The sequence below is a fragment of the Pyxicephalus adspersus genome, chromosome Z (genome assembly GCF_032062135.1).
Source record: "Pyxicephalus adspersus chromosome Z, UCB_Pads_2.0, whole genome shotgun sequence".
Lineage (NCBI taxonomy): Eukaryota > Metazoa > Chordata > Amphibia > Anura > Pyxicephalidae > Pyxicephalus > Pyxicephalus adspersus.
The window spans coordinates 58,518,264-58,540,782 of NC_092871.1; the positions used below are offsets into that span (position 1 = coordinate 58,518,264).

The following is a 22,519-nucleotide window of genomic DNA, read 5'->3' on the forward strand; positions in this document are numbered from 1 at the left end:
AATTGGTTAAGTGCAAAGTACATGTTGAGCTAGAAATCTTGTCCACTAATAAATTCCTGTGCTCTCTGCCTGTGTTGACTGTTGTCATTTACATTTTACATTTACGTTTACAGCAATTTTTGAGGAATACTTAAACCCTTCCCTCAATGCTATGGATGAGGGTAGAAGTAGTGGTGTTTTTTAGTCCTGTCCTAGGGTGACCACACTGCTCCACCACAGATACAATACAGTGAATGAGTATTGTCACCTCAAAACCAGGATTGTGTTATTGGCTGGTTCACCAGGTACAAATAAGGGAAAAAGAAAACTACTAAAGCCACCACAACAAAAGACCGGCAAGCTGCAATGAATTACATTTTAGTTCTCAAGCCAGATTCCTAAATCTACACTGCAAAATAAATATTTACTAAAACTTCCTAAACCAGAGAACCCTTGAGATACTAGAGCTTTCAGGAATTGTAAGAAACCAGGGATGATTCATTAACGTTCACCCACTAATATGAGAAACACTGTGCTTTAGGGAATGAAGGCCCTTTAAACTGCTAAAATTTTCTCTCTGTAATATAGCTTTTCTATTACTTAAAGTGAACCTGTGCTTTGATAAGCACACAAATCAAAACATGAACTTTTTTGCCCCATTTTCCAGCAGCATATATTTCTCCAATTTTCCCAAAGTTCTATTCAACCATCAGCAGTGAGGAATGGAAGCCTGTGCAAGATCGGACTTCTTTTAGCTCGAGCTTACACAAGACCAAGGCCTGTCTCCCCAACCTTCATCAGAAACTCACGGACTTTTAAGCAGCACTTTCACAATGAAAAAGGCATGTGTTCCCTCACACTCAAAGTATCGGGTATCAATCGTCACTTGATGAAGCAGAAGTGACTGGGTAATAAGTGAAAGAAAAGTGATTATATGTTGTTTGGGAATGAACACACTTGAAAAAGACATTTTCTGTAATTTGTTTATTGCTAACCCTTCTCCCAGCTTTCAGTTTTCAAAATAATCAGATCATGAATTAGATTGTACTAGGTGAACATTGAAACTACTAAATAAGTCCCCCCAGGTGCCCCCTTTTTTTTTTAGAATTTCCCTGCTTCTTACCTGACTATTTTTCTCAAGCAATGTGAGCAGTAGCGGTGTCCACACTGGGCTTGGAAAGGCCTCCTAAGAATATTCTTGCACTCAGAACAGAGGTATTTCACTTCAAGCTTGATCCCAAGGATCTCCTTCTTGAAGCCAGGTTGGTTGAGCTCCAGAGAACCCGGTGGAGAATGAATGGAGACTTGCGGGGCTGCAGCAGCCATGTGAATAAAGCACTGAAAAAAGCAAAAAAAAAGTGGGAATAGTTAGTCATTGAAATGGACAATGCAAGGGCTCACACTCCTGAATGACGACAGTACTGTCTAAACCCTCTGGGGAAAATGATTAGATCTGTGTGTCAAATGTCTGAGTGTGCAAATGTACTGTCTCCATTATGAGGATCCCCCACGTTTCCTGCTGGATTGAATTTTTCTTGTATTGTCAAATCACAAAGGTGGAAGGGGCATCCAAAACTCCAGGGTGGACAGAAATATTAATTACAGTATGGTGAATTCGCCTCTCCATGTGAACTATGCCAAAAGGAGAAACATTACTGCTTCTTACCCTTCTCATCTGTTTCCTGCTTGGTTTGTTTAGGCAGGTTACTGGGCATTCACAGGTCAGAACCTGGATTACGAAGCAATGAAAGAAGGTTGTTTTCACTTGTGGATGGCCAGGTGTATCAATTAACTGGGGAAAATAACTGCTTCATACCAGATTCCACATGGCGCTTTTAGAGGTGTATTGAAGTCCACGCCTTGGGAGGGGGTAACTGTTTTGGTGGACTAAAGGGCACCAATTCAGTATTAGACTAGTAGTCATAGTGTTTTTCCTATTCCATGTAGAACGTACACACTATAGGCTAAATTCACAAGCCCAAACACACCAAAATAGGAAAAATTATAACTTAACCTAATGAACTTAAAAATGTATTGGCTTTTGCAATATTAATTTAAAAAGTATTTTACATTTAAATGGAAAATGTTACCTGTGAATACCGCTTTGTATTTCTTTGGTTAAGAGCCTATGTGTTTTACATTTAGTGACTTTATACACTAAAAAATGCCAAGTCATATATGTCATAAGGAAACATGACTAATAGAAGACAAGTGATCATGTGGCCCAAACCTAATCTCTACCTTGCACGATGAGAACAAACAAGCATATTTATAACATCGGACAATGACAACAATGACATCATTAATATCACTTGGATAATCAATGCCATTAAAGTGACATTTCATGAGAAAAATATTTAGAACAGTAACATCTCTCTGAAAATCATTTTTAATTTAACTTTTACAATTTAATTGCTTACTCCACCATATTTTACCAATTTCTTGTACAGAAGATTATCAAGTTTTCCTTCAAAAAAAAAAACTGACCATAAATAAAACTAATTATTTGTTTTTTTGTAGAATAGTTCATCTAATTAAACTGAAACGACTGAAAGGTAAATGCATTTGGGATACTTTTACACTTGACAACGCATAAATCACCCCATGAGATACCAACTGCCCGCAATTACATCCTCTAAAGAGAAAGTCCACGGCATTGACCCCTAGTTTAAGAGACGCACAGAGGATGTAGCTGCCTTCAGCAGCATGACACACCACACGCTTTCAGAACTGGCAAGGCTACTACACTTCCAGGCCCCAGAATGGCATAGGAAGAGGCATGGCAAGAGGATATGAGGATATCATTCTCCGACTCCCAAAGGGATCAAATAATTCTACTGACACACAAATCTTCCATATGCAGCACATATAAATAACTGGAATATGGGGGTGTGGCTATGTGATGCTGGCGCAAGCTTACTTTATACAGGAGCTCTGTGCACATCTCAGCTTTTCAAGCTTATCCAACCGGGTTTTTTCCTCCACCTACGGTCCTGCTCCGATGATCAAACAAAAGAAGCAGAAGGGCGCCGGCAAGACTCTGGGGCGTGAGTCCTATGAAATATTTCCCTGTTGACACGCTGACTACAAAGGGAGCAAGCAGTTCCAAGATGGCGCCGCCGCTTTTTACAGAAGCTGGCCACGAGGCTCCAGCGGATGCTGCCAGTTCCCCCTGCCCATCACAAGGCCCTGCTACCTCTTCCCCCATCTCCTCTCCTGCCCCCTCCTTGGCTTGTTCTGGCTCTCCAGTGCGCTCTCTGGACCTCCAGCACCCTCCCCATCAGCTACCCCAGGACCTGCATGCCCTGCTTCAGTTGATAAAGGCAAACATGGAGTCTCCGGCCACCCGCATAGAGGGCTCTATGCGTAGGGAAGTGGAGGCTCTCCCATCAGCAGGTTAACTCAATGGATGCCAAGGTGTCCACGCTGGAATCCTCTGCCATACATGTTTCTTCTAGAACTGCAGCAATGAAGCAATCTCATCAGCAAGTCAGGTCAGTGGTCTCTTCTTTAACCTTATGCCTGGATGATCAAGAAAAGAGGGGCTGCAGGAATGACTTAAAGCTGAGAGGATACCTGAGGCCATGGCAGGCCCCAACCTTGAGAGCACAGTTATATTTGGGCACTCTAAGGCGGCCAGTGGTGGAAAACATCGAGTTGGACAGAGTGCACAGAATGGCACACAGAGACAGAATGATTGCCCAAAAAATGTCCTATGCAGGGTTCATTTTTTCAAATTGAAAGAGCAGATTGTTCAGAGAGCTTGGTGGACAAGGCCAATAGATTTTGATGGGGGCAGAATCTAAATTTTCCTGGATCTTTCCACCTGCACATTACAGATTAGGCGTATGCTGGAGGCATTGCTTGATTTAACAGTCGCCCGCTACAGATGGGGACACCCATTCCATTGTGACCAAGAACTACACCACTTTTTTCACTCCATGATCCATCGCAATTGCCTTTCTTTTTTGGCTTCCTGGGTTCAGATCCTATTACTGACCCTGATTGGCTGGACACCATGGAGGAGCCCCCCGCAGAATGCAAACACCCCTCTACGACACCCCGCTCTCCACGCAGGGATACACCTTCATCGAAACTGATTATATTCCACCATTTCCTCTATATGTAATAACACAATACTCACACTGATTTAATCGCTCAGTTTTATGTCTATCCCATTTTTATCCACCTGCATTTTTCTTGGGATTTATTGTTGATGTACTACTGTTTATTGTGTCTGCTGTATTGGGCTGACACCGACACAATACTCACACTGATTTAACCTTCTGGGCAGTTCCCCTGAGCCTAGTTCGGGGTAAAAAAACCTGCTGAAAGCGTTTACCCCGATCTAGGCTCAGGGTAGCTAAAAATAGAATCAAGCGTTACAGTGCAATCTCACTGTCATACAACATGGTATGACAATCAGATTACAACTGAAAACAAAATGCTTACCTTGTCCCCACAGCTCCTCTGGAGATGTCTTCTCTCTTCTGTCTTCACCCAGCGTGTGCAGAGACGATCCCCAGGGTTTCCTAGTGATGTCGGTAGGGCGGGAAGCAGGGTGGGAAATTCAAATCATTTTGTATTGGATTCAATACAAAATAGCTGTATTGAGTCCAATATAAAGTAATCTTTATAAAATATATATTATATAAGCTACTGTACAGTTATATTACGCCTAAGAATTATAGCCTACACTGTAAAATAAATTTCCAGGCAAAAAAATGTAACGCTTTTTGCATGGAAATACAGACAGAACTAGAACGCTCTGCCTTCGCGTATGCGTCCCTTGGTGATTCCTTATGACGTCGGTGCATGCGCCCGTCGACGGGGGGTCTGGCGGGAAATTCAAAACATTTTTACAAAATTTTTTATGGTTATGTGGTTATGTGACATTGGACTCTGTGCTGCCCCGTTTTAAAATTTACTACACAAGGGAGGTGTTTTTTTTTTAGTTGATTTTTGTGTTTTTTTAATTGATTTTAAATTTTTTTTTTTTTACATGATTGTGTGTTTCAAACATTTTTATATTCAGCATATCTACTAGACCCTTGTTTGGACATATTTTGGTAAGTTGCAGGTCTACAATATAAAAAAAAAAAAAAAATAAAAAAAACCTCATTAAAAACAGTGTACCACTTTTGGAGGTTTATTGCCCAGTGCCCAAGGTATGGTTTCTGATTTGTTCTGTTGGCTAACCAGTTTACAATTGGGTGGGCTTTACTGCCCCTTCTCAGGATTTTACTGCTGCTACTTTTCTGTGATCTTTTATATCGTTATGGGTTTTTGATCCCCCATATTCGTGGTGCCCCCCCATGCCAACTATTCCTAAACATAGTATTTACATTTAGCAGTAGGTGTGCCACTGGTTCTGTTCGTCATCACCTTCACTTCCCTCCAAGTAAGACACCCCGACAAGAGTTTTTTTTGTAGTACTCCTATACCTTAAAGCCACACGCTCCCCTTTTTACTGTCTTTCGTGACAGTATTTTCCTGTTCCCCCTCCCTCCCCAGTTTTCTCTCCTGATTTCTGACTAGGGTACATTTCCCTAGTCCCTAACCAGCCACTCGCAGACCCTCTCTCCTTCCCCATCCCCTTTCTGTAACAGTCCTGTGCTCAGCTCTGCTACAGGATGTCAATCACATCTACTGAATACTAAGGGTTTGAACTCACCCACCAAACCCTCAATATTATTGAACGTTCTTAAGAAGTCCATATGTAATGTTGGCTTTTTTCAGGAGACACACTTCCGCCACGATAAAGTCCCCAGCATGTGTATGTAACAAGCGGTTCCAATTCAGCTACCACAGTATTCACCGGACTCCAAATCTAAGAGAGACAACGTTTTAATTGATTGGTTCCTGCCTTGGTCCCTTTCCATGTTGAGAGCAGACCCCGAAGGTCGTTTTCTCATAATTCAAGGCAAGGTGTCAGAGCAATTATACATGTTGGTAAATATCTACCTACCCAACTCTAACCAACTGTTCTTACTGGAACAGGTGGTTACGATGCTGTCTAAGCTCAAAGCAGGCATAATAATTTTCGGCGGGGATTTCAATTTGACACTCTTTCCGTCTCTAGATGTTTCCAAGGGCCGCTCACATTTACCCTACAGCCTTCACAGGAAGCTTTATTCTCTACTACATGACAATCAGCTAGATGACATATGGCGCATCTAGTACCCTGGGGCGAGAGATTACACGTTCTATTCGCCAGTCCACTACTTACTCCAGACTTGATTTTTTCTTGGTGTCTCATTCCGCAATATCCCAGATCACTGACTTAAGCATAGATTCCATAACCTTCTCTGACCATGCCCCAGTTTCTTTTGTGGTGTATGGAGAGATTACCATCCCTAAATTTACCTTGTGGAGACTTAACGAATCTTTGCTTGAGTCCCCAGTTTTCCCAGAGAAGATCGAACGAGAGCTCAACTCTTTTTACTCATGCAATGAAGTCTAGAGACAATCTATTTCATGTCTGGGAGGCCCTACTCCAAGAATTACATCAATTAGACATGATACAAAAACGGCTTCATACGTCAGATCTAAGTTCACGCCACACGTACTCAGAATAACTACCTTTATAGGGAGTTACAAGTTTTATAGTCATCTATATAATCTGTAATCAAATGAAGGTGGCATAGCCCCTTCTGAAAAGGCGGAAAAAATTTGAGCTTACCTCATTGCCTCTAAGTTCCCATTGCTTCCAACAGAAGCTGTCAAACTATTAGACAAACCGAGCACATTTCTTAAATTGCAGTCGGCTGTTAGACGCACAAGCCCGGGGAAAGCACCTGGTCCAGATGGCCTCACGATAGCGTACTATAAAAAATTTCTCCTTATCCGCGGTCCACAATTGGTCTCGGCAATGAACGCCTTGTCTCAAGATCTTGACAAACCCCAGCAGTGTACTAACTACCAGCCAATACCCCTACTTAACTGTGACTTAAAATTGTTCGCATTGTGTCATTATTCACCCCGACCAAAGTGGTTTTTGCCCATACGAGAGGCGAGAGACAATACTACTCGTACATTAGACATCATTCATCACACTCATTCCAGTAAATTACTACTCTTGCTTCTTTCCACAGATGCAGAAAAAACATTTGATTGGGTTGACTGGACTCCACACTACTTTAGCACATCTAGGTCTTCCCGTAAAATTACTACAATGAATCAGAGCTTTGTTCTCTTCCCCCAGTGCTAGAGTGGCAATAAATGGTGAACTCCCCCAAACATTCACCATCACTAATGGGACCATACAGGGATGCTCCTTGTCTTCCCTACTTTTTGTTCTCTCCCTGGAACCCTTCCTACGGCTTGTGCGAGCTACCCCCGACATCAAGGGCATGAGGATTGGCCCTACCGAACATAAGGTGGTGGCCTATGTCGACGACTTGCTGTTCTTTGTTACCTCACCAGTTACCTCCCTCCCTAATCTGTTGCTGGAACTGCGCAAATTTGCTGATCTTTCCAACTGCAAAATTAACTTGTAGAAATCAGAGGCTCTGGGTTTCACCCTCCCACAATCCACTAAGGAGGCCTTATTCCCCACTTCTCTTTCCCAAGAACTATTGGCAGTCCACACCCTTGTTTCCCCAACTTTTATAGCCAAATGTGAAACTGAGCTTGGAATGCAATTAATCGGGGAACAGCAAAACATGATGCTTAATTTCTGCCACAAGGCCTCTATCTGTAACAGATACCAGGAGACTGACTACAAGTTAGCCATCCGCTGATATAGGACTCCAGTTAGGCTTAGTCTACACGGACTGTTTCCCCAGCGTTTAACCTGAGGCTTTTAAAGCCCTTGTTTGAAGTCCCCATGCATTCCAATGGGCTAATCTACACCAGGACGTTTCTTTCAGGCACGTTTTTGAGCTTTATTTTAAACGTTGCTTGCAAAAAAAGACTGCAGATTGGGGCAGTCCCAACAAACATGCAGCAGCGTGCCCAGGGCAGAGACGCATCTCCAACAGGTATTGTCGGCCTGTGACAATAGCCTGGCAAGCTTAAGGCTGGGTCTACATGGACGTTTTGTAAAAAGGCATGTAAACGTTCCTACTGCGTTTATAAGCGTTTTTATGCACTTATTCTATCGTTTTAAAACTTTTTTTTTAATGCTGGAAAAAGCTGAAAAACGTCTATGCCGCGTTTATCCGCGTTTTACGCTAACTCTTTGTCTTTAATTGTGCTTCACTTTGCACTCTTTTCACTCTTTTCTGTGTATACTGTTACATTTGTCACTGTACTGTTGCATGATCACATTATCACATGTATGCAGGGATGTATGTACTTCCTGTACTTGCAGAAATCACTGCCCAGGGTCACAGTTTGCATTTCTACCAAGTGCTAAAACGCTTGTAGAATCACGGTAAAACGCGGATAAACGCGGCATAGACGTTTTTCAGCTTTTTCCAGCATTAAAAAAAAAGTTTTAAAACGATAGAATAAGTGCATAAAAACGCTTATAAACGCAGTAGGAACGTTTACATGCCTTTTTACAAAACGTCCATGTAGACCCAGCCTTAAGCTTGCCAGGCTATTGTCACAGGCCGACAATACCTGTTGGAGATGCGTCTCTGCCCTGGGCACGCTGCTGCATGTTTGTTGGGACTGCCCCAATCTGCAATCTTTTTTTGCCTCCATGACGGACGATATCCTCAAACTTACAGAGGTAGATATCAGGGACAAACCTGAGTTAGCATTACTTCATATTTACCATTTCCCAAGGAAGGTGTACAAACCTTTTAAATGCCACCAAAGCTTGCATTCTAGCTTTCTGGAGGAATATCACCCCTCCGGCTATAGATCACTGTCTACAAAGGGTGGCTGACATTTACCATATGGAGGACATGATCTCCACTGATTCCAAGAGAACTGAACAGTTTGCTCAGACGTGGTATACCTGGATTCAATTCTATACATCTGTTGAGTGAACTAGGTTGCTACAACCCTCCCAGGACAGCCAACCCATCACACCCTTGAGCTAGATCATACATCCTCTATAGCAGTGGTTGCCAACCTTTTAGGTTCCGCAGACCACTAAAATCATCGGCTCCTGACCGCTCATGCGCGGGGAGATGGGTGTCAATCAAAGGGGGAGAAACCTTCCCCATAGTGACGTCACTGCAACATAGCCCAGCCCACTCTCCCATCGCAGATCTAAGCTTGCAATGGGGGAGTGGGCAGGTTATGTCCAGAGACACAGCCCGCCCACTTCCGTGCCTGGGACTTGTACGGGGACGTGTTGCGAGGCTCTGGCTGGTGCGTCCCCCCAGCAGGGTCCTTCTCCTGATCACACTCAGGCGTGCACTGGCCAGAGCCGCGGACCCCCCAATTTTTCTCACGGACCATCAGCGGTTGGCGACCGCTGCTCTATAGTACCGTTTCGATGATATGCATTTTATTGTGACTGTTAGGAAACTGGTTATTCCCCTCCTCCCCCCACCCTCCTGTCCCTCCCTCTTTTCCCTTTCTTTGTTTCATAATATTGTAAAATGGAGAAACCGGGTCCCTCAGGCCTGCTTATATTTCTGCTCTGTTATGTTGTTCGCACTTATGTTTATGCTGTTAACTATGTAAGACTATGTTGAACATGATATGGGGTTTTTTTGTGTTTGTATGACATACGTTTTTTGTCAAAAAAAAAAAAAAAAAAAAAAAAAGAAGAACTGGGATATTAAATAATGACACGCTGGTATAGGGCCACATACAGGTCACACCGAATCTTCCCTGATCTCCCTGACAAATGCTGGTGATGTAACGTGGCTAGGGGCACACACAATTTTTGGTCATGCCCCTAAGTTAGGGAAGTTATGCTAAACTTTATGGATCCTACTGATACCAGATTATCCCTGGTTCTTCCTTCTCCATCTGTGACAGATCACAGAAAACATATTGCAAATGAGCGCTCAGACATATGGTTAATGCAGCCAGAGCATGTATTCCCTTGCTGTAGAGCCAGTGAGTGCCTTCCTCTGCAAGATCAGAGAAATTATGCTTATTGAAGACCTTACCTCGACTGTTTATGGCACAGAGGAAAAGTTCAGCAATAGCTGGTTCTATTGTATGCAATTCCAGAACTCTCCAGAGTTTTTTCTAAGTGCTCAGAACTCTAGTGGGTTCTGATTATGCTAAACATCAAATATCTTGACTATATACAGTTAGGGCCATAAATATTTGGACAGAAACAACTTTCTTCTAATTTTGGTTCTGCACATTACCACATTAGATTTTAATTGGAAGTTGGAGTTGGAACAACTCAGATGCAGTTGAACTGCAGACTTTCAGCTTTAATTCAGTGGGCTGAACAAAAAGATTGCCTGAAAAGTGGACGGACGAACAGTCTTTTGTAGCTGTTTGGTGTGATTGTTGTGCCAGAGTCGGGGGGGTGGCAGGGTGGGGCTATCGGAAGGTGGCAGGGGCAACTTTATCCAAAGACAAGGAAAGAGAGAGGTTTAACAGGGTGGCAGTTTCATCTGGGGAGGTGATTTTGGAGACTCATCCATCCTTCCTACTGCTCCTCTAACGCTGCATTTGTTTGCAGAGCTCTACACTGGCTTCCATTTCACCAATCAAATTCAAGCTCCTTTGCTTTGCCTTCAAATCCCTACACAGTTCTTGTTCTTGTCCCACATACATTTCTTAACTGGAAAAAAAATTATTTTTTTTTTTTTTTTTTTTACACAATCACTTCATTTCAGGGGCTCAAAAGTAATTGGACAATTGACTCAAAGGCTATTTCATGGGCTTGTGTGGGTAATTCCCTTGTTATGTCATTATAAATTAAGCAGATAAAAGGCCTGGAGTTGATTTGGAGGGGGGGCTTGTATGACCGTATGTTGTCTGTTCACAGCAAAATCTTCCACAAAGGAGCTATCCATGCAGTTGAAACAAGCCACCATTAGGCTGCAAAAACAGAAAAAACCCATCCGAAATTGCTACAATATTAGGAGTGGCAAAATCTACAGTTTGGTACATCATGAGAATGAAACACAACACTGAACTCAGCAACACCAAAAGACCTGGATGTCCACGGAAGACAACAGTGGTGGATGATTGCAAAATCATTTCCATGTTGGAGAAAACCCTTCACAACAACCAACCAAGTGAACAACAATCTCCAGGAGGTAGGCGTATCCATATCCAAGTCTACCATAAAGAAAGACTGCATGAAAGTAAACACAGAGGGTGCACTGCAAGGTTCAAGCCACTCATAAGCCTCAAGAATAGAACGGCTAGATTGGACTTTGCTAAAAAAAAAAAAAAAAACATTGGACAGATAAAACCAAGATCAACCTTTACCAGAATGATGGCAAGAAAAAAGTATGGAGAAGGCATGGAACAGCTCATTATCCAAAGCATACCACATCATCAGTAATACATTGCAGAGGCAGTGTGATGGTTCATCGTTGATGTGACACACAACAGAAGCAGCCGAATGAATTCTGAGGTGTTCAGAGACATACTGTCTGCTCAAATCCGGCTAAATGCAGTCAAATTATTGGAAGGCGTTTCATATACCAGATGGACATTGACCCAAAACATACAGCCAAAGCAACCCAAGAGTTTAAAAAAGCAAAGAAGTGGAATATTCTTGAATGGCCAAGTCAGTCACCTGATCAGAACCAAATTGAGCATGCATTTCACTTGTTGAAGATTACACTTTGGACAGAAAGGCCCGCAAACAAACAGCAACTGAAAGCCGCTGCAGTAAATGCCTGGCAGAGCATTAAAAAGGAGGACACCCAGCATCTGGTGATGTCCATGAGTTCAAGACTACAGGCTGACATTGCCAGCAAAGGGATTTCAACCAAGTAGTAGAAATTAACATTTTATTTTCAGCTTTTTATTTGTCCAATTACTTTTGAGTGCCTGAAAAGAAGTAATTGTGTTCAAAAAAGTTTTAGTTCCTCACATTTTTATGCAATCTTTTTGTTCAACCCACTGAATTAAAGTTGAAAGTCGGCAGTTCAACTGCATCTGAGTTGTTTCATTTTAAATTAATTGTGGTAATGTACAGAAACAATTAGAAAAAAAGTTGTCTCTGTCAAATTATTTATGGACAAAACTGTATATACCTACCTTAGATTTGTAAAATTATTAATCCCATAAGACTTCAGCCATTCCTATACCACACCCTCATACCCTTTTTAACCCCCAACTATCCTTCATTTTTATCCCCATCCCACGTCTTATTGTTATTATAGTCTAAAAGGGGTGATATTTTCTCGCAATAATATTGTTCAAGATTTCACCCACATTCTTTGACACTTGAAAAAAAGAATTGAGACAGACAAGAATTAAAACACTCAAAGCAGGGGCACACTTCTCTTGGGTGAACAGAGACACAAATTGGACTTTTCTCAGCGCCTCTGCACTGAAATAAATTGTTTAAATCAGCAGAGCCTGAAAAGATTTGATGCACTGAGAACTACAGATTGTGATCAAATGTATGACCAACTGAAGATTGGCGCAGACTAAAGCTACGTACACACTTCCAATTATTATCGTTGGAAAACGAACGACGAACGATCCTGCACGATATCTACGAACGATCGTATAGCACCGATCCTGCACATAGAGATAACGACACGATCGTTCGTAGATATTGTACACACAATAGATACGATCGTTTGAGCGATAGAGGAACTATGTGCACGACAGGAAAGTGAACGAACGTTCGTTCATCACGCATGCTCAGACCATGGACGATCAACGAACGACCGTACACACGAACGATGTTCAACGATCGTCGTCCAATCCGATCCGCCGGTCCGGTCGTTCGTTTCCAACGAGTTTCCTCGTTCGTCGCCGTCGTTAGTTACTTTTTTACGAACGATTTTTTGCCCAATCGATCGTTCGTCGTTCGATTGGAACGATAAAAATTGGAAGTGTGTACGCACCTTAAAAAACCAATGTTGATAATGCATTAACTATGGATTAAAAATCCCCAAGTACCCCCCGAGCTAGCTATATTTAAAGACGAATACAAAACGTACTCACAACCTGTTGACCCCTGCGGCTCCCCAACAGACAGAAGGTCTTCACACCTACAGCAAGAACACAGTTATGCAATTCAGTGCTATCTCATTATAAAGGCACATATAAAAAATGTATTTTTTATTTTCTGTCCTATGATTTCCTAGGGGCTGTGCTTGTGTTTTCTATTTTTATGTTTACAAATAAAAGGAGATTACCGTTCACTGGAAGAGCAAAGCTCAAAAAGCAGTGCAGTCATACCGTAAAAGGAATCTAAAAGGAAAACCAGATTTTCTTTATTGAACTAACTCTAAATAATTTTTATGATTTCAGTTCAATGCAGAAAAACAAGAGAAACACTGGGAGTTCAAGCCTCATGAATGATATATGACTAAAAGCCAGTTTGTTATTAGAGATCGGGGAAGCGGTTCAGACAAGTCCAGCTTACTTCAGTAATAACACACAGTCACTGAGTTGGAGGAGACTTCCATGTGCTCTTCAAAAGAAAGTGTGCCTAGGAGTCCAAAACTGAAAATGCAAATTAGGGAGCATTGAGGTGGGGCCCCTAATTTTATACCTAACTTTCAACTTTCAAAACTATATCTGTCATACTATGCTACCTTTTTCCGCTTCAATTCTTTGAACCCCATTTCCTCTGAAGGTGTAGGAAACTGAAAATGTATTTGCAAGTGGGGGACTTGCAAATGGGGGTAGCTAACACTTTAAAAAATTACTATGACGTTATGAGAACATGAAAAATCTCTACCTAATAAAACACCCTGCCCTGTTACACATATCTATCTGCTTCTCTACCTTGAACCCCAACTTCTCTAGAATGGAGAGGTGCAGGTAAACAAAAATGTAGGTGCAAGTGGAAGACACTTGTGGCTAACACCCCCAATCGTTCATTACAATGGCATCATTAAACATTTAAAAAAAAAAAAAAAAAAACTTTGCCTATCAAAACTTTCTGCTCTGTTACAAATGACTGTACCTTTTTGTTTTAGTGGCCAGGGTTTATGTTCTAATGTTACCATATTGATGAAATTGTAGGGGATGTTAGCCACAAATGGTCCCTACCTGTATCCTACATTTTTGATTTCTTACACCTCCCCATTCCAGAGAAATTGGGGTTCAAGTGTTAGAAGTGGGCAGTAATGTGCAGGAGGCCTAAAACTTTGTGAGGCAACAGTCAAACTCTGCAACCAAGGTGAGGGTGTGTGAAACATTTCATGACACAGGTCATTCTCCATGGCAAGACTAAGCATAGCAACAAGACACAAAGTAGTTATACTATATCAGCAAGGTCTCCCAAAGCAATGTTTTTGAGCTGTGCTCATCAAAAGAAATGTATTATGGTAAATGTAAGACACATCATACTTACTTCAAAATAAATGATGGCCATCAGCTCAGAATTAGAAGAAACCAGTGGGACCCAGGTAGACACATCTACTGTACAGATAAGACTGGGTAGCAGAAGTCTTCATGGAAGAAATGCAGCCATACCTTTGAAGATGTCAGTAGGTGCTGATTGATGAGGCAATATTTGGCATATTTGGCTATAGCAGAAGGCAGTTGGTTTGCTGAAGGGCTGCAAACAGGTATATTAAGATCTGCAGGCAACAGAGTAGGGTTGCTTGCAAGTTTGGGGCTTCATTTCTGTAGGATGGTCAGGATTACCGGTGCCCTCAGTGCTGAGAAATACAAGTAGGTACATATCCATCATGCAATACTATCAGGGAGGTGTCTGATTGGCCCCAAATTAATTCTGCAGACAAAAATGTATTTACAAAAACACACACACAAGAAAGATGTGTAGGTTAATGTTATTGTCATTTAAATCTATTTCTGAAGTTCAAATAAAAAAATCCTCCTATGGCAGTGGTGGTTTATACAGCCTCTTAAATAGTTTACTCAGGATGCTGATTCTATTAGTTATGTAAAACAGAGGGTATCTGCCTTGAAAGTCCCCTCCTTTGGATTTTTGGATGATTGTACTTATATATATGAGATGTGGCAGGATTTCTTATTAAGTATACTTATATGCTGGGTATTTAATCCTTTGTTTTTTCCTGAGGCCTAGTATTTCCCTTATTCATTCGGAACTTGCTTCATTAATGTACTAAAATCAGAAAATGTACTGAATGAATACAGTAAAACTAGGTGTGGGTACATTTTTCTGGTATCAGAGCCAGTGGTCTTTACGGCATTCAATAGATGTTGCAGGAGTGACCCCTTGTATTGCTTCTGTGTCATGTTGGAAATGTGCCAATTAAGGCTTCCCTCGTATGTCCACTGCTGTGAGATTGTGTGTTATATTTGCTACAGACTCCCAGAAGGGGGCGAGCAGTGGACAAACCCACAAAATATGTAAAGTTTAAGTACCAGGTTCCGCTTTACTTCTTTAGCATGTTGTGTCTGTGTGGGGGGTATATTTTAGCCAGTTTAACTGGTGTCTTATACCAGTGGTTGCCAACTTTTTCGGACCGGCAGATCACTACATCTACCGGCTCCGGACCGTGCATGTACGGGGAGCCGGGTGTCACTCAAAGAGGAAGAAACTTCCCCTTTAGTGACGTCATGATGCTAAAACCCACCCACTCTCCCATCGCAGGCTCAGATCTGCGATGGGAGAGTGGGTGGGTTCTGGCATCATGAGACCAGAGATACAACCCCTCTACCACCCTGAGGTCCATAAATTGGGAGGGTTGCGAGAGTGATCTGAGAAAATAGGTTGAATGGAGCACCAGGCATTTGGTACAGGCAAGTCATGTTCAGTTTTTAAAAAAGAAAATGAGACCCAGGACCCATTTCCAATAAAATGTCTAGCTCTGAATACACCCTTAAGGTGCCAGGTACGGAATGTCGGGTCTGTGGTACCAGAGGGAAAAATCAGCATGACTGGATCAGAGACAACTGAGATGGAAAAGTGTCAATATTGTGAGATTACCAATGAAGTGGGTCCCACAAGCAGGTGCTTGAGCACTTTGGATCTAACAGGATTAAATACCCAGGCAAGGGTTTCAATTGGAGTCCCCAAGATCTCATTCTCCAATCCACCAGTCTAACAATCTGGCGATATGCACTGCTCTGTGATAGAGAACAGGGACAGGGAAAAGCATTCCCTCATGTGTTTTAGGTAATCGCAGGATTTTTATATCTATTCTTGGTTTGTCTGGGAACCAGATGAATTTAGTAAATTGCAATCTGAAAGCATTTAGGACAGGGCTCGGCAAGTTCCAGCCTTTAGGCCAGATACGGCTTAGCCAGTGGTTCGCTCCGGCCTAACGCCCCCTGGCCGATCCGGCCTAATGCCGGCCAGCAGCCCGCTGCTCCGGAGCTGCGGGTTGCCAGCCGGATCTGCCAGGGGGTGTTAGGAACTACCAGAGCCAGAGCCGCCGCAGCTTCCGTGCTGTCTCCTTGCTGTTGCTCCCCTATTTACTGTGGCTGACATTGATACTTTCGCCGCCGCGGTAAATAGGGAACGCTCCCTGACAGGAAATCTCTCTCCTCCACAATGCATACGGAGGAGAGAGATTTCACTTCAAGGGGCGTTCCCTTGTGGTGGGCGGAGCCATTTAGGCAGGACTCAGAGTCTGGCCTACTGTGTACCCACCCACCCCCGAAATGGCCTAGTTGGGGAGTTTAGACCTCTGGTATTGAGAAATTACTTTTAGCAAAATTTCCTACATTAAGGTATACTGTAATTAAGAACCTGTATTTGTACTCAGAGGGTAAAAATAATTAAAAAAAATTAAATTAATAAGGTAAAAATATCGGGAGTGAAGGAAAAGTTTGGGCAAAGAAGGGAGGAAGGAAAGTACCTATCTATATAGGACCTTAACCTATGTCAGGTCCAGTACAGTTTTTAATAAACGCTAACCTCTAAATGAGGTAGAGTAACCTATTTTGGGGTAGTGCAGGCAATGGTAAACGGGGAATCGGGCATAGGGGAATCAGTGTTGTGTACATAAAGCTTTTTAACCACCACAACTGGTAAACAAATACCTGTAAAGTGAAATGGGTGATCCACAAAATGGAACCACCTTCGATAGTATAGCAATAACAAACATCATAAAACAAATGGAAATCAATGGAAATACCTAAGACATGCATATAAATGAAGAGCAGACATACTTAACTGTATGTTGTGTTAAGACCTGAGGGTTTGGTCACAGCTAGGTTGAGTTTCGAACCTCCTAACATGACATATATGTATCTCATGATGGTTAGAAAAGAAGGAGTGAGAGGTGACGATTTGTCATTATAGCCTCGAAAGGAGATGGGGCCAAGTAGGTCAGCGTCCAGCCCCGAGTTCCCTTTAGTCATTCAGTATAAACAGAGATGTCATGTCTGTAGTGTGTAGTTCATCCATATTCTCCTAACCATGTTGGGAGTACAGAGAGTCCGTTTTAAAAAATTGTTACAGAGTTTCAATTCCCTGGTGCAGCCAAGGAGGTAGGTAGTCGCACACTTGAGGTGTGGCTGGCCTTGTCCTTCTTCTGTTGGTTGCAGACAGGATCGATCTGGAAGGGTCTCAAATGGGTTTTTCTACTAAACCAGCAAGTTTGGGATCAATATGGGATCTAGACCATGAAAATCAAATAAAGATGGTAGCTGATCAGGGGTATGGAGTGCAAAGCTCACGTTGCCGATGGTCACTCCCAAATGAAAGGGGTGACCCCATCTGTACGTGGCTGCATGCGCTGTGATAAGATCCAAAAGAGGTTGCATCACACGTCTCATATGTAATGTGCAACTGGACAGGTCAGGATATGTGTGGACCTTTCAACGAATAAGCAAACTTTCAACAAACTGTGTAAAGCCATTAAATAAACCGACTAATGGAACCAGAATGAAAGAGAGATACAATAGTTTCTCGATGCACTTTCACACAGGTAGAGCTGCCGCTTATTAGAGGCCCTACAACAATTACAGAATGCCAGCTAGGAAATGCAGTTTAGGTGCAAAACCTCTTAAATATAAAACTGACCTCCAAATAAACAATTTGAACACAATTCATGGGAACTAACAAACACCACCTACTAACAAGATCTGTCTGACTTAGCTGCTTTCTTTGTTTCCCTCGCGACTCATCTGTTGGTGAAGTTGTGCCTCTGATGAACTATACAACAGTTTACCATGTGAATCGGCAATCAGAGAACTGGGGAGAGGAGTGCCAAGTCTGGAAGAAAGCAATCTGTGCAATGACTAAAAGCGTCCACAACTCACAGACCGGCAATCAAACCAGAGGAGGGCAAATCCTACAGGTAATTTTTTTCCCACAGACTATATTACATACTAGTGAAATGTACAAAAGCACAAACTACCAATTATACCAAGTCAGATGTTCTGTATGGTGTTACTATCCAATGGAATCACAGATTTGATGAGGTTATACATAAGTTTTCCTTATCTTGTAATACACCAATTCCCACAGTCACCAATGTCTGAAACACTTTTGTACTGTAACCCCAATTGACTCTCAATGCTGAAACGCCATTAGAATATATGTGCATGGGGATTACATTTGCTGTACATACTCAAATATATAAATCTACTTTTACCTACAAATATATAAACCTACTAAACACAGAAAAACCACTGTGACTCAACAATAAACCTAGGACACCAAATGAGTCTATCACTGCTAACATACAAAACATTATTTATTATAAATATCAATAGAATGCATAATTTGTTAACCACATAGCCGGTATGCCCGACCTTCGTACGGGCAAAAAAAAATGGCTAGGATGGTTAACCCCGTAATTTTGTCACATCCTTACCTCCATGGTCCCGCTGTGCACATCTATTCATTCCCTCACAGAGGTGTTGGTGGGATGATTTGTGTAGTTTTTCAAATGAAGGTTTGGTTTATGGCTGTAAGGAAGCGGTAGCCATAACCACACCACAACCTCACCGCCCATCTGAACTTAGCTAAATCGTGTACACCAAAAAGATTTCCTCCCTTGGGACTCCCTTGAGTTCCGTTTTCTTGACAGTGTTAGCATTTTACTAAAAAAGGAACAGCTTATAAATAACTATTCTAAGTAGTATTTAAAAACACATTTCATTTCCTGTAAGAATATAAACTGTACTGCCATTTGCCTGTCATTTTAATTTAAGAAAATGACAGAAATGTGTAAAAATTTACAGAAAAGGCAACTGCTAACAAAAAATAACTCTGAAGTTTAACTGCAATTCAAAAAAAAAATCTCTATATACAACAGCATACACGGATTGTAGCATTGCTTCCTAAAGATTCATGTCTGCTTCTGTTCTACTGGCTTTGTGACATATTAGAAGACAGAGTGCTGATGTGGGGTCTGTTTCATTAGCAACCACACTTTGTGTTCCAAACAGTCTCCAGTAAAAAGAAAACCTCTACATCCCCTGCATAAAGTAAGTGTGTAAATGTGACTTTATGCCATATTAAATTTACATAACTAATAAAAGGTCAAATTTTTCCCCTCCAGGAGAATATGTAAAGCCGTGTGAGGGAAGAATTTGGGGGACATTAACATGAACAAGCTGAACAGGCAAAGCACAGGTCTGCTCAGACACAACTGTTAACAATCATCACCAGAATGATCTGTAGAGGGCAACATCACAAAGTGTTTAATTGTCACAGTGAAAGTAGAATCTTACTGTACTAATTTTCCTCCTTCTTGTTAGGCTACCAATGCAGGATATACAGGGAGAAATTGTGCAACAGGGAACCAAACAGAAAAAAATCTGAAAGAGGCTCTAACCCCTGTTGTGGATGACGTTGCACACCGCATACAATTTTTTATTACTTTCTCAGTTTAACTTTGGATTTCTAGATCTGAAAACGATTTGTCCTATAATAGATTTGTATCAATGTTATAATTATATCAAATTTCAGCAAAGAATACTGACTCACTAAGCTGTGATGCATTGCTGAAAATAATTTTCTCTATAGTCTGAAAGTGAACCTCTTTAAAGCCTAACTCCAGTACAAACTTTTTTGGATAAAACAGTTATGGTCCCCTCTGTCAGATTTTTATCAATACCAATGTGCATATAGCAGATATAGCATATCTTATTATATGCTAGGACAGAAGGTGATGAGAAAACCATTCAAGAGGATCGAAGACTGAAATATATTAAAAGTGAGGACAGATGACAATGATGTCATCACTGTTTGTGCCTTGTTACCATACGGACCATCAATGCCTCAAATAAAAAATACTTTATTAGATTTTAGTCTTTAATTTCCATTTTTCAATTTCCATTCTCCAACAACCATTCTTGTAATGTATGGATAGTTTTGTTCTCCAGCACCTAACAGAAACAACAACTTTGTTTGGAACAAAAAAAAAAACAGCCAAATTCTAGTTAACCAATTACACCTTTGAAAACACCAAAGCTTACCTGTACTCCCTTTGGTTATTTCAAGTCCTTTCAATGTGTTATCCAGCCATTATCTTCATGTCTTCTTTTATTTTCCTATTAACCAAAGCTGTATAAAAAACGGTCTTTGAAAAACTGTCTTTGATACTCCATGTGAAAAATAGTTTTATGTTTTTTCTTTATTTCCTCAAGTGAGCTTCTTTTGCCCTTTGCATAAACACAGAACCTGTAATGAAATCAAAAAACCTATAACAATACCCATTCTGGTATGGTCACAGACATGAAGAGCAGATAGTTGAGTTTGCTGTTAGTGAGAGCCAGCTGTCCTTCCTTTATGGTTAATTTAAGATCTGCATATTACGATGTACAACACTGTACATTGCTTTCTCCAGGAACTGCAATATGATTGTGTCACCATGAAAATCTACTTGGATTGTTCTACTGGCTACGAAAATCAGGAAGCATTTGTGGTATTTTCCCATTAAGTCAAAAATATAACATTAGATTTTCCTTTAACACTTTCAAGACTAATTTTATTAATATTAAACAGGAATCATTTAGCGCCAACATATTACGCAGCGTTATACACTAGGGGTTGCAAATGACAGACAGATACGGACAGTGACACAGGGGGAGACGACCCTCCCCCGAAGAGTTGACAATCTAGGACAGTGGTCGCCAACCTTTTTGGTCCTGCGGACCACTAAAATCACAGACTCCCGCGCATGCGCAGGGAGACGGCTGTCACTCAAAGGGGGGAACTCCCCCAGAGTGATGTCATTATGACATAAACCCCCCCAATTCTCCCATCACAGATCAAAGCCTGCAATGGGAGAGTGGGCCGGTTGTGTCCACCCACTTCCCCGAGCCTGGGAACTGTAATGGGGATGTGGTCCGCGGCTTTGGCCTTGCACCCCCCCCCCCCCACAATGGCCAGAGCCATGGACCCCCAAAATTTTCTGGTGGACCACCGGTTGTAAATAGATCTACCTGCCAAATTTGTCATTCTGCTCAGCCAGTTGGCTTTGAACATTTACTAAATACTCTGCAGCACCTAAATCAGGGCTTTCCAGATCTATTCTTAAGGCAAGAGAATGTACACATTTTTAGTATTTCCCTAACATACTGCAGTACATTTAGTAAAGTGTGGTTTATAAAGAGACAGAATATGTTTATATGTACAACCAGGCTTGCATACGTCTCTCAAGGACTGGAGTTGGACAGCCTTACCCCAGAGACTCCATTCCCGTGGAGAGAATGGGCAACAGTCCTATACAGTCTAAGGTCAGCCTAAGGAATCAGGTAATTCCAACAGAAAGTTACTATTGCTGCTGTTTATGTGCAAACATTTCTGAAACCAGCATTACTCAGAAGACCTACTATGCATTGTGGGTATTTGGTGAATTTATGCTGCACTAATAGAAGATATAAAGGTTTCAAATACAAGTGCTATTTGAAAAATGCTAGACACACTTCTCCATGAAACAAGGTCCACATACAGTCTTAAGAAAAAGAATGCCCACCCTCAATCCTAAAGTTTTTCTTTACGGGAAAAAAATCTGGTCCATAGCAGATCCTAAAATTAGTAAAATATGGCCCCAGATGTACAACACATGACATTTTATACCTTGTCATTATTTTATTTTTCAGCCACAGGACCTGAGCACCTTGCAGTCAATTCAGTCAACCATGTACTACTCTGAATTTCAGAATTAAATGTGAGGCCAGAGCTAAAGCTTTACTGAAATTTGGTCATAAAACAGTAAAGATCCCAAGCACACCAGCAAATCTGCAACAGAATGGCTGAAAAAAAACAAGGTGTTCCAAGGGTCCAGCCAAAATCCAGACCTCAACCTGATCGAAATGCTGTGGTGCCACCTTAAGAGAGCAGTGCATAAACAAATGCCCACAAACCTCAATGAACTGAGGAGTTGCCCAAAATGCCTCCACTATGTTGTGAGAAACTAAAGGTTTTTTTGACCAGCTGGAATTTTCTTTGTCCTCATTAAATGAAAAATGCACATAGAACAAAACAATAAAATAGGGTGGTTTACACTATTTTCTCTGACATGTATTATGTAAAAATTGCTGTTTTATAACAGAGCAGCTGCCTTAAGCCTTTTTTTTACCTTGTTCACGAAAATGTCAAACTAGTCATAGCAGGTAAATAGTGTAT

At 41.6% G+C, this 22,519-nt stretch overlaps 1 protein-coding gene across 12 annotated transcripts in view; it reads right to left on the bottom strand.

Annotated features, from left to right (window-relative positions):
- TRAF2 (TNF receptor associated factor 2) overlaps nucleotides 1–22,519 on the bottom strand; it is a 46,229-nt gene that overhangs the window by 18,825 nt on the left and 4,885 nt on the right. For 5 of the 12 annotated variants that reach the window (XM_072429829.1, XM_072429824.1, XM_072429830.1 and 2 more), the window contains 2 exons: nucleotides 20,365–20,569; nucleotides 1,103–1,317 (listed from right to left, as the gene is read on the bottom strand). In XM_072429829.1, the coding sequence (XP_072285930.1) occupies nucleotides 1,103–1,305 (203 nt within the window). In that variant the 5' untranslated portion in view covers nucleotides 1,306–1,317; nucleotides 20,365–20,569. Of the gene's footprint in view, nucleotides 1–1,102; nucleotides 1,318–12,986; nucleotides 13,038–13,184; nucleotides 13,719–14,350; nucleotides 14,661–17,103; nucleotides 18,719–20,364; nucleotides 20,570–22,519 lie in introns of those variants that run through there. The other 7 variants (XM_072429831.1, XM_072429834.1, XM_072429823.1 and 4 more) reach the window with 5 other exon arrangements.